At 53.1% G+C, this 12,709-nt stretch overlaps 1 protein-coding gene across 1 annotated transcript; it reads right to left on the reverse strand.

The window, feature by feature from the left end:
- Positions 1 to 5,824: 5,824 nt before the first annotated feature.
- On the reverse strand, positions 5,825 to 12,414 carry LOC120709214 (hexokinase-3-like). The gene is made up of 9 exons (XM_039994759.1): positions 11,884 to 12,414; positions 8,760 to 8,904; positions 8,509 to 8,676; positions 8,011 to 8,085; positions 7,306 to 7,461; positions 7,094 to 7,192; positions 6,880 to 7,007; positions 6,482 to 6,563; positions 5,825 to 6,395 (listed from the first exon to the last, which is right to left on the reverse strand). Exons 1-9 carry the CDS (start codon positions 12,153 to 12,155, stop codon positions 6,027 to 6,029), a joined length of 1,494 nt encoding a protein of 497 aa, XP_039850693.1. The 5' UTR covers positions 12,156 to 12,414; the 3' UTR covers positions 5,825 to 6,026.
- Between the last annotated feature and the right edge of the window lie 295 nt (positions 12,415 to 12,709).

Below are 12,709 nucleotides of genomic sequence, written 5' to 3' on the forward strand. Positions count from 1 at the left end.
TCCATCAGTAATTACCTCACCAACTGTACATAGGGCCTTTCTACTCCTTTTCTTTCTTTCTGTTTTACAGCCTAGCTCTCCTCTGGAAGTATCTTCTTGTAACTTGTTCTTTAGCTTGTTTTTAATAAAAATCTTTACAGTGGGAGTCTCCCTCGCTGTGTTTCCGGTTCAAAAAAAAATTACCTCACCAACGGGAAAAAAAATCTTCTCTGGCCTCTATTACCATCACCAATTTACACTAACTAATAGCTGTCTACCACAGATCCCTTTGATAACTGATAACAGACAGCCCTTAATAGCAAATATCACCCTGTAAAAATCTCAATCGTCAAGGAGGTAATACCGAGTTTATAGCATCTGATGTGCATCTACTTATTGCAGATGCAGTTACTGTGTCATAGATTTACCCACCTTTTAAACTACATTTTCCGAGTGACATTGATGGCAAAGAATTGAAGGAAAGGAACATGTCCTCTTCTCCTAGTTGGTGATATGTCACCCCATCCATGTCAAAGATAAGTTGATTACTGTCAGCAATGTTACTTCTGGCTGACCGCATTGTTACTGTCAGAGTCTAATCCACCTTATCCTTCCAAGATCAAACGAGAGGCCACATCAGAAGGATTCGGTACAATCCACAGCAATAATGCAGGCCAAATTCTAAACGCGTGCGCACATCTTACAGCTCCACTGTATTAGCAATAACGAAAGGATGGCCTATATTAACAACTTGTGGGGATCAAAACGCGACAAAGCAACAGTTGAAGCACGAAGAGAAAAAGGCACTTCACCTCCCGATTTTACCCGTAATATCCCATGCCTGTGCACCATACGCAGAAGAATTCGTACAATCCTTGTTGTTGTATCAGCGAAATTCGATCCGATTATCCGATAGGCCCAACGCCAGTTAGTTGAATTCGAGACCCCACTCTATCAAGCAGAACACATATGATATGATAACTCCTATCCGCCGTGGGCAGGGAGCGCTCGGAGCAGCCCTGCGCTCCGCGAGCGGTCCTGGGACGACACGTGAGTGGAGAAGCCCGACGCGGGCCCCGAGGAAAACGCCGTCTCCTTCTCGCACGTCGGGTCCGCCCTGGCCCCGCATCAGCACGACCGCGCAGCACCGCCTCCGACCTCGGCTTCCTCCTCTGCCTCTTTCTCCTTTTCCCCTTACTCTCAGCGCCAGCGGGCGGAGATCCGGCCAGCGCGGCGGAGCATGGAGGTGGCCGGTGATGTGGGGCGTGGAGGCGGACCGGAGCGGGATCCAACCTTCCCGTGGCCGGATCTGCCGAGCGTTGCGCAAGGAACCCCATGAATCTCGCAAATCCAAGGATGAGATGGAGTGCGACGCGCACTCGGCGGATGGAGGTCGGCGTGGCGGCCCGCGTACTCGGCCGGCGGCAGCGAGGCTCGCTCGACGCGGTTGCCGCCCATGCGCTCGCCCAGCGGCAGCGGGGGCACGGATCGGCCGGCGGGGGCAGGGGCCAGCGCCGCTCACCCGCTCTCCCGCTCCAGCGCGGCCCCTCCTACCTGCTCGCAAGTGCCAGGCCTGCGCGGGGCCATTGCCGAGGCGCGGCCCGCACGAGGCCATGGCGGAGGCGTCGCCCCTCCCCTTCTACCTCCGCCGCGCATGGGCCCTACAGCGCCTGCGCATCCACGGCGCGGGCCTCGCTGGTGCGCTCGCGCCCTCCCTCGCGCACCTCCCCGGCGGCGTCCCGCCCATCTTCCGTGTGCTCGCGCCCACGCTCCGCAAGCTCAACCTCAGCAGGAACGCAGGGAGGGACGAGAGCTTGGCGCGGAGCTCCACCGCCAGGTCCGCCGCTCGCCGGCTCGAGATGTAGGCGCGCAGATCCGGGGAGCTCGCCTGCCGTAGCCTCCGTCGGGGGCGACGACGATTGCCATGGCGCGCGGCGGAGCTCGACGCGCCCCGCCATGGCGCGTCGCGGAGCTCGACGCAGCCCACCATGGTGCGTCGCGGAGCTCGAGGAGGCCCGCCATGGCGCGCGCGCTCGAGGAGGGAGGGAGGGAGGGAGGCGGCGCCGGGTACAGAGGCAGAGGCGGGGCGCCGGGGAAGGAGGAGGAGACCGGCACTTCCGAGGTTGACGGGGGAGCGCCGGCCTGTTTTTTTGTGGCTTTTCTCCTTTTTTCTCTATTTTTGCTTTTCTCGTCTTCTTCTTTTTTATCTTTGTGCTTTTTTTCTTCACGAGGCGGAGCGCGTGATTCTACCTAGTACTCTAACTTCTATACGGCGTGGAGAGGGAGCCCTCTCCGCGCTCCCTTCCCACGGTAGCGACACGTGGCGCCACCAGAGAAGACGCCCGACGCGAACCGTCCGATCGGTCGCAAGAGGTTGATCCAGGCCGCTCCTTGGCTTTTTTGCAAAAAGATCCTTCAGTTTGTTTGTAATCAAACCCGCCGTCCATGTCTTTTTTGCAAAAAAAAAAAAACCAGCCGCCTACCCTCCAAACAACCGCCCTCCCCCCTCCTCCGCGCACCCTCCCTCGGCCTCCCTCACCCCCTCCCTCTCAGCTAACCCTAACGTTCCTCGCCGCCGCCCCGCTGCACTCCGCCACCGCCGGCGGGAGCCGCCCTCCGCCCCTCGCCCTCCTCTCCTACCACCGGTCGCCGTCCTTGGCCACCACCCCTTCCCGGGCTCCCCACCTCTCGACCCCTCCCCCCCCCCACCTTCGCCGCCCCTTCGAACCCCGTCATCCGCTCCGCGCCGCTGGTGGCGGGGGATCCGACCGGCGGCGTGCCCGCGGCGGATCTGGTGCTCCGCACTTCGGCGCCATCGTCCGTGGAGGTCCCCGCCCCGTTCAACCCCCTGCTCCACCCCGGTCGCCGCGGGCCTCCGCCTTGGCGGATCTCGGCGTGCAGGCGTGGGATCTGGCCGGTGACGGATCTGGCCGGCGGCATCGACGAGGAGGCACGCAGGCGGCGGGTCTCCTAACCTCCCCACCTCACGCCCCCTGTCGCCGCCGTCCCCTTAGCCCTCCTGCTCTCTCACGGTCGCCGCCACCGCCTAGCCCCTCCGCCAACCTCCGCCTCGCTGGATCCGGCCATCCAGGCGGCGGATCTGGCCCGCGGCGTCGCCCCACGCCACCCTCCTCCCCTGGCGCCGCCCGTCGCCGGTCACCGCCTCCCTCGCTTGGGCTCCTCCGCACCGCCGCCGCCACCCCCTTTCCCCTCCCGCTCCCTCATGGTCGTCGCCGCTGGCCCGCCCCGCCGCCGACCTTCGCCTTGCCGGATCTCGACGTGCCGGCGCTGCCCGTCGCTGGTCGCCACCTGGCCTCCTCCGCCCACACGCTAGCCTCTTTTTTTGGCTTTTCTTTTTTTTTTCTCTTTTTTTCTTTTCTTTTCCCCCTCTTTTGTAATGTTTTCACCTCTTCTTCTTTTTTTATCTTTGTGCTTTTTTCTTCACGCGGCGGAGCACGTGAGATGTCCTAGTAGATCAGAACGGCGAAGGGAGGCGTGAATCAGGGTGGGGGAGATTGGGATGCGGTCGAAGGGAAGAGAGCTCACGTCGTGTCCGGCGCCGGCGGAACGGTGGCGAGCCACGGCGGGGTTGCGCGCAGAGGCGGAGGAGACGGTAGGAGACGACGTGTGGCTCGGATCCTTCTGGAAGAAGAAGCCTTTTGAATGGTGCAGGCGCCGAGCTCCGCATGGGCTCCGACTTTCGCCTTTTAGTATTGGGCTTCTTACGCTATCCGCACTTGTGGTACTCTAAATCCACTCTTTAAATAGAATATTTTTGTCTGGTCATCAAAATTCGCTTCTCTATATCAAGTTTCGCTGCACCCATTCACTCTCTATATTTTCACTCTATACCAACTACCCATGGGGGGCCACGTGTCAGAATTCTTTTTTACCCCCGCCCTCCCTCCCTTCTCTCCCTCCCTGCTCTCTCTCTCTGCCGGGCGCGGTGGAGTGGGCCCGCCCGGCGGCGGCCGGGCGTGGCAGAGCTGGCCCGCGCACCGGAACCGGCCACCTCCTTCCCCATGCCTCCGGCTCGACCCCATGCCTCCAGCTCGAGCTTGCTACCCTTCCGCGCGGGGCCTCGCCGCGCCCCTCTGCCCTGCCGGCCGGATCCGCGCGCTGCGGGGTCGCAGGGCGAGGGGAGGCGGCAGCGCAACTCCACCTCCCTCTTCCCTCCGCGCAAGGCCTCGCCGCGGCCCCCCTGCCGCGCGTCCTCGCCACGTCCCTGGGCGCGCGGGCAGGTCGGCCCGTGGCGGCGGCGGGCAGCGGGGCGGCGGAGGCGACTCCGCGAAGCAGAGCGAGGGGAGGCGGCGGCGGAGCTCCCCTTCCCTCATTCCTGCTCCCTCCCTCGGGGGCCCTGGCGGCCGCAGCGCAGGGCGGAGGTGCGGCTCGCGCGCCGGACGGGCGGCGGAGCTCGAGCTCACACGCGTGCGCCGGGGGAGGACGGCTCCCGGCGGTCGTCTTCCCGCCTCCCACGGAGGCGCGCCGAGCTCGACCGGAGCAGAGGCCGCGGTGGTGGGCGGGCGGGCGGAGCGGCGGCGCGGCCACATCATGCGGAGACGCCCGGAGCAGAGCCAGCGCTGCGGCCTCCGCGCCCGCGCTCGCCGCGAGCAGAGCCGTGGGCCGCAGCTCGCCGCAAGCAGAGCCGGGGAGCAGTGCGGGAGGCAGGGGCGCCGGCGACGAGCGGCGCTCGCCGCGGGGCGGAGCAGGGCGAGCGTAGGTGGAGGTTCCTCCCTCTCCTCCCTTCTCCTGTCTCGCCATGTCGGCGGCGGCTCTCCTCCCCGGCCTCCCTCGCCGGCTGCAGCAGATCTGGCCCCGCCGGAGCTCCGGCTCGCGCGCCAGCCGCGGCACCCCGAGCCTCCTCGACCTCCTCCCTCGCCGGCTCTTGGGCCACGGCGGCGGGCCTCACGGCGGATTCGGGCGGCCAGGGCGCTGCGACGCGAGGCGGAACTGCAGGCCGATGGGAGCAGGGGCGCCGGGAGGAGGAAGGGAGCCTGCGCCCTGCCGCATGGTGAGGATACAGAGCGTGCGGTATCGCGCCAGACATAGAGCGCGCGGAGCCAAACAGGAAAATAGCACAGGTGATAGAGAGCGCCGCTGCAGCAAATTCTCTCTATCTTGTACTGAAAGCAACGTTGCGGACGGGGTGGAGTACGCCGCTGCAGCCAGCCTTAAGCATTTGAGGGTTTATTGAGTCTCCAATTTCCTTTTTTTAGCGGATTGAGTCCCCAATTTCGGAAATGCACTGCCCCCGTGTATCTAGTCGAAGGGTGGTAAAAGGCTTTAAAATTTAGTGTAAATAATTTAAAGGCCAGCTTTTAAAAGAGTCGGAGTCTAATTTTAAATAATTTCAAGCTAAAAATATATTTAAAAACCAGTTGGATCGTGAAGAGACAATTAGAGACATGATCTAACATCCATTTCCCTCGTAAAAAACCATATATCTACGCTTATCTTTTTACCAATCGTTGTTAAGTGCTAGTAAGAAATAGCAAAACGCATCATGCACCTGACATTTAAATCGTAGAAGAGTGGAAATCTCTCTTTGGGAAAGCAACTAAACATGGTTAAAGTCAAGCGGAGATGTCAAATCATTACTGTGGTCATCAAACTGAAATATCAAAAATCTTATTATTTGATCACTGATCTCTTGGTAGATCAGCCTTCACATTCAAGGACCAATTTCTCCTGCGATAAGGTTAGGTATATGTGATGTCCAGCATTCTTGAGAAAAACAAATCATTACCGGCATATCTCAACTTTTCAAGAGAATTCGGCCTGCAAGATCAGTTCATAAAAGATAGCAGCTCAGATTTACAACGAAATAGCTCTCTTGACGGACAAATAAAACGAATTGAACTTCCTTCTAACAACTTCCACCTGCCTCAGAGGTACCCAAAATAAGGAAGCTAATAAGAAGCTGAGATAGGAAGGAGAATGGAATTTCTCTGCACAAGACCGAATTTTATATATATGAATATAGATATCAAACAATGTCCCTTTTTACATTTGCACAGAGGGGCTAGCTCCTGTATCACCATCTCTCCCTATATGGAACCTTGCTGTCTATTCGATGAATGTACTGCGGCAAGGAGGGCGGCTCCCACCCCCGACCCATCCTCCATCACCGTAAGCTCCACCGTCCGCGCCACCTCCTCCCCCATGATCTCCACCAAGGCCTTGTCTAGGTACTCCCTGAACACCGGGTAGCCCTGGTACAGGCCACCCTCGATCGCCACCACCGTCCGCCGAGGCTGCCCCCGCATTCTCCCACTTGAAGCCACGCCGCTCCTGTCCCGGCCCAGCTTTTTCAGTATCCCGACGATCCCAGCGGCAGCTAGGCGGGCAGCTCTCCTGGTGATTATGTCACAGACTTTGACGACAAGCCTTCGGGTTTTCAGAGGAGTGTCAGGTATCTGCAACAGAATCATCAAAACCTTTCAGCACATACAGGTTTGAGCAAACACACGTGTTTGAGTTTGCAGAGATCAGGAAAACTGACCTTCAGATGTTCTTGCAGTATCCTTTTGACTTCGCTCAGATCTGGTGAATCGTCCTCGCGAATTGCCGCCAGAAGCGGTGTGCTGGAACACAAACAGTACACGTCAAACATATATTAGTAGTTTGTGTGAAAAAACATTAATTAGGCACTGAAATTCAGATCAAGGAAATCAGTCAAGTACGGTTTTCCTTTCAAAACTGAGTGACAGAAGTATTCCAAATGTTCTAGTAAGAGCAGCGAGGATTCCAAGTACTCCACTAAAGAAAATAACCACCGGCACTTTTCAAATGGGAGCGAAATAAATCTTACAGAAAAGATGCAGTAGCCTAAAGTTCAAAGGAATAGTAACTATACGCAAGAGTACCAGATAAACAAAGCATAGCAAGCATTAAATTCACCTCAATGTGAAGGGGATAGATAGATTATCAGCAGCATCACCAAAAACATCGGATTCTAGAGCCATTCGATGAAGCACAAGCCTTGCAATTTCCCCAAGATATATCCCAGAGATCATTTTCTCAAAGCCCTGTAACAATGACAATTTTGTTCTGTTCAGCCATACTTACTAGCCAAGGGTACAAATATTGCGTAAGGTATTTTTACACTAGTCACCTGATCATTGCGATTTTGTGTCTCATCATCTAGGGAGATGTCATAAGGAGTTCTTGGCAAATGAGATGACCAGAAATTTCCCCATTCCATGTTTACTACCTAACGAATTGAATATTTGAACGTAAAACATAAGAATCAAATTCTTTTTAGCCACAGGAACATTTGAGAGAATAGATAATTTGGCTACAGAACAAAGTAGAACAAGAATATACCATGCCCCCGGAGTTTGTAAGGAGACCCTGGCATTTGATAATTGCATCAGTGCGCTCAATATAGCAAGCATTGGTGCCAGCCCCGATGATCACAGCAGCCACTGTATCCTCATCATGATAATGCCCTAAAGCTAATGTCCCCACAGTGTCATTCACCTAAGAAAATACACAATATTTAAAAAGCAATAACCATAGGAGAACATGCTGGTTGAGAATGCGGATGACAGTATTCCCTTGGTAGCTCACAGAAAATGCTTGGTGAAATGCAATTTTGTAACTTCATCAGGAAACCAAAAACTAAATAAAGGAACATTGACAATTTAGGAAAGACTGGCATCATGAAAAGATTCAACAGTACATGAATAGCATATCTTACAAGCAACCACACAGCTATTAACTTCCGTGGAACAAATAAGCTGCTAGAGAATGATAGGATAATTGTGCTCCCCCTTGTAAAAAAAAAAATCTTATGCGAGACATTGTTCAGTGCATGATCATGCGGTCAATCAAATATTTGGTACAAATTAACTTCACTATACACAAGCAAGGGCACCCATATTGAATGCACATTGCACTAAATATGATCCATGTTAACCAATGTGTAAAAAAGGCTTGCCTAATGTGACGAAATGATCAAAGTAAACACAGTACCGAACTACCAACAGATGTAGGAACACATGTGACAAAATGATCAAAGCAACCTACCAGAGCAGTGACTCGCACGTTTAGTCCACTCCCAGCAAGAGCTTCATTTAAGCATTGAGCCACATCTTTCCCAACCTGATATTCCATAGTTCACATCAGAAGGTGTATAAAAAAATAGAATCATAAACTGAAAGTAATATCAATCATACACCAAAACAAAGCAATGTGTGTTTCCCAATATGTCCATACACAAGTGAGACATAAAGTGGAGAAATAAGGTGGTGATGATAGCGTAATCAGGCCATTAGCACAACAAATACTTGACTGCGCAAGAAAACAAGTTTCAAGTTTAAGCGTACATATTAACCTTCCATGTGCATCACATGCTGCATTATCCATTAAAACAAGATTATGTATCTCCTAATATTGCGAAGACAATGTTAGCAAGGTGCCAATCATTGACCAATACAATGACTCGTGATTTACTAATTAAATGGCATGTAAAATCCATCTATCACAGTGAGCACAGTTCTGGTACAGAAATTATTTTTTCCTTACCGCATTTGCAATCGAAAAGCCTTTAGTCCACCTAATTAATGACCCTGAAGAGACTGAAGTTTGCCTAACTGGGAAAGAAAATGTGAAACCAAGCGCCTTTTGTTCATCTTTTTCATCTTCTCTTTCTACAAAATCCTTCAGTGCTAAGGCAACGAAGTTGAATAGCTCCTGCGGTCGAACAAGATATCAGAGACACATACAAGAAACATATTTTATGTCAGAAATTGGAAGTTGTATGAAATAACAAGCACCTCAATTGTACCCTTGGTCAATTCCTCAGGGATGGGAAGTTCAACCTTCCGACTGGTGACCACAGACCCCGCACCAACTTCTACTTTCAACGCTCTAAAGTTTGTTCCTCCAAGATCAATGGCATAATATATGCCATCTTCATTTCTGTTAAGGGTACACAATCTGAATTTAGATGGTTGCTCTGGTAAGGAAAGTAAAGGAACGTAAATTGTTCTCCATGACATAACCATAGAACATGTAATGCACAGAAGTGTTACATGGTTTGAAAAAGGATGATTAGTTCTAGGAGAAGAATAACATTTCACTTTGTAACTCTATGATTATGAGGGTCACCTCAACTCCATCCCATCTTTAGAAACATACTATTATTTCTTACAATCAGTTTGTTGAAAAATCATCAAATATTTGTCATGACAATAATTTCCCAACCTCCTCACAGTAACCGATTCACCCTACTGACCCAGGAAACTCATGCTTTAGTCTTACTACAAACAAGCCGTGCGAGACGACAATAGCCGTTTGTGCATGCAATGACAAGCAACGGACGTGAGCAGCAGCCACTATCTGTCTGATGTTGCATACCAAAATCAAGTGCACTACCCCTTCACGACAAGCCGCACAACGACACCCTGCCAGCTCAAAGCCAACTCAATGAATGCATCCCCCTTGTGTGCGTGCTCTTCCGGCTAGAGGATTTCCCTGTGAGTACTCTAACGGCTAGCCACAGAACGACACCGTGCCAGCTCAAAACCAACTCCATGGATGCATCTCCCTTGTGTGTGTGGTCTACCAGCTAGACTCCCTTGTGCAAGTTTAATGGGTAGCACATTTCACTTGCTGAGTGTTCTAACGGCTAGCGCAGGTCCTGACACCTTTTCCATTACACCTTTGTACTTTAGCAATCTTTCATATCTAGCAAGCCGCCACAACAAGGATGGCTAAATCACTGCCTAACAGTTGGAGCGCAGCTTTAGAAGCACAAATGCAATCTAATATTGTATAGCAGTCATTGAATTGCCATGGGAAAATAGGAAAGCTCATATTGTTGGGTAATAAAGAGCAAATTGGAGAAAGACTTTCTTAGTAGCACATGTTGCACAAACAAATGTCCTAATATTGAAGATGCTTATATCTCCTACTGAGGCACTATAGAATAGAAGTACATAATTGAAATTAGTTATGGGTACAAAACTAGTGTTGCTAAGCCTATGAAATTGAGCAAAAGCTGATAGGCTTAAACATAAACAAATGGACACAATATCATGTGGCAAAGATGAAAGAAAGGAATGGTGTGCATATTCCTATGCAAATATGAAACCGATCAAGATAAATTGAAGACATCAAGTTCAAGCATACTTCATGCTGCACAAGGGCACAAGGCTATGCAAACCCAGAATAAATTGTTTCCATTACCATCACAAAACAGAAAAGGAATAACTAATCATCACAAGAAGCCGCACTGGGATGAATGAGAAACATCACGGAACTAAAATCCAAAAATGTGACAGAAGCAAAAGAACAAAACGCCAACCAAACCAATGTGTATCCATCTGTCATGTAGATGGTTCTACCGTCCCGGTAAGCTGTTGCAAGAGCAGCTACCTAAAACAAAACCTTTAACATAGACAGCTACAACAATCAGTAGAAACGAATAGGTTCCATGGGAAGTAAGCAGATTATTATTTGATTTGGCGGGCAGCTTGAATGTTCAGCTTGGAATCAGATGAACTGTGGGAACAGTACCGGACCCCAGCCTTGGACCAACAACAGCTGAGGATCCCCGTCCAGTAGAACACAGAAACATTTCTGCGTTTGGGCTCTGCCATCATCATCATCAGGTATTCTTGCACACCAAAAAGAGCGGCTTCTCCAAGCAATGATTCCCGTCTGACTGAGAACGTCCCCGGCCACATTGCCATTGTGGAATACTACAACCTGGCGCCTGTGAACCCAATGCTGGGCGCATAAAAGCGTAGGCAGATTCATGTCCCAAGATGCCACGCTCCACACCCCCTTTATGGCGGTCAGGACACCAAACCCCTCCATGAATGCAAGCGTCAACCCAACAGTGCTTGCCCCAGGCGGCATAAGGGCCACAAGAGAACTTCTTGGCATCTGCCGGCGAGATTAATGGTCTCAGCCCCGGAGCTGCGCCGGCACTAAGGAGCAGCACTGCACCGCAGGCGGCATCAGGCATCAAGACTGTTCAAACCCACCGGAGAACGGCGATTAGACGCAACCAGCCTGTAGCCTCCGAGCGCCCGCGGAGACGGAGCACGAAATGGGCATCGTTGTGTCCCGCTCCAACAAAGATGGCAACTTTGTGACGTCGTATTTGCGGGAATTCCACGAGGAAAATCGATGAGATGTGCGCGGCATTATACGGAATCGAATAAAGATGGCGGCTTTATGAACAAAATATATCAGCAAAAGTAACGGCCCAAATTCGTTCACTGTTGGAAGAACACATGAGAAAAGTAGAGACCCAAACTTGTTCGCCATTGCACAACAACGCCGAAGAAGAGCAGGAAGCAGGAAAAAGGAGAAGCAAAATCATGTGGGACGATCTAGTACTGAGCACTGAGCCACTGACACGACTAGTCCGGAGAATGGGACGCCCAATGCACACTGCGTTGGGCGCAAACTAGTTAGAAATGTGCGTCCTTGTGCGCCGCCGCTTTTAAAAAAACAAACGAACCGGTGAAAAAAACAGGCTGCGAAAAAAATAAACACGAGCTGAATCCGTACGCGCAGCATTTCGCACGGACACCCGAAGGAAACGCCAGAAATGCGCGTCGCTCCACATCAGTCGGAAGGCAAGAGGGAAGCGAAGAAAAAGAAATCGCATTTGCGTACACGCACCGGAGTAACATCGAAACCGAGCAAGCTGGCGAGATGCAAGGGTATGATCCAACTACCAACATGTCAGTTAACAAACAGAGGGGGGGGCTTTAATTTGTGTGCGTCTAATCAAGAATCCGAAAAGGGACTCGTAAAGGGAAGGAAGAAACAAGCGCTTCAAATCAAGGAACCGCGAGGCCACGAACGAGGGAAGGCAACGGCACAGCAGGCAGCACAAAAGGAGTTGGGACGGAGGAGCGCAGGAAGAAGGGGCCGGCGTACCCGTTGGGGAGCGCGTCGACGAAGGTGAGCAGCATCTTGAGCTTGCTGCCGCCGTCGGAGGCGAGGCCTGCGTGCATCTCGACGACCATGGCGTCGACGACCTGTCGCAGGCGCGCCGGCGGCGTGGCGCAGCCCTCCTCGAACTCCCTGAGCAGCGCGACGGCGCGGCGCCAGCGCGCCCGCGCTGACGCCCTGCGGGCCACGAGCACCGCGGCGATCGCGCACGTGGCCGCCGCGCAGCCCGCCGCCACCCCGAGCCCGACCCTCCCCATCCCCCACGCCGCCCGGCCCCCTCCCCCTCCGGCTGGAAACGCGCGCGGCGGCGATCACGGCATCCCAGGGGCGCGCGCTCCTGCCCCCTCCCCGGGAGCCGCGAATCCGAACGCGCGCCCGGGACGCGGCGTCCGGCCGGCGGCGCGCGACGGAATGGCGAATGGGACGGGATGGGATGGAACAGAGAGCGGCGCGGAGGGGCGGCTAGTGGGGAAAGGAGAGAGAGACAGAAGGGAGGAGAGAGAGGAGGGGGAGGAAGCCAAGAGCGTGGCCGCGGCCTGGGCTTGCTCATTTTATTATGCCCCGGTTTTCTTTCGCTTTAGCCCTCCACGTTTGCCTTATTCCAGCTTCGCGGCTGCCGCCACCTGTCCCTGTTGCTCTCTTGGTGAAATGCTCTTTCCCTCCTCGCCTTTGGCCTGCTTCGGAGAGTCTTTGTTGATGGCGCTGCGTTTGCGTCCCCAGACCACGCTCTCGATATGGTTGAAATTTTGCTTGAGACGTCGCTGGGATTTGTCATGTTCGATGTCTTATCTACTCCAGAGATTACTACTAC

The sequence above is a fragment of the Panicum virgatum genome, chromosome 5K (genome assembly GCF_016808335.1).
Source record: "Panicum virgatum strain AP13 chromosome 5K, P.virgatum_v5, whole genome shotgun sequence".
Taxonomy (NCBI): Eukaryota; Viridiplantae; Streptophyta; class Magnoliopsida; order Poales; family Poaceae; genus Panicum; species Panicum virgatum.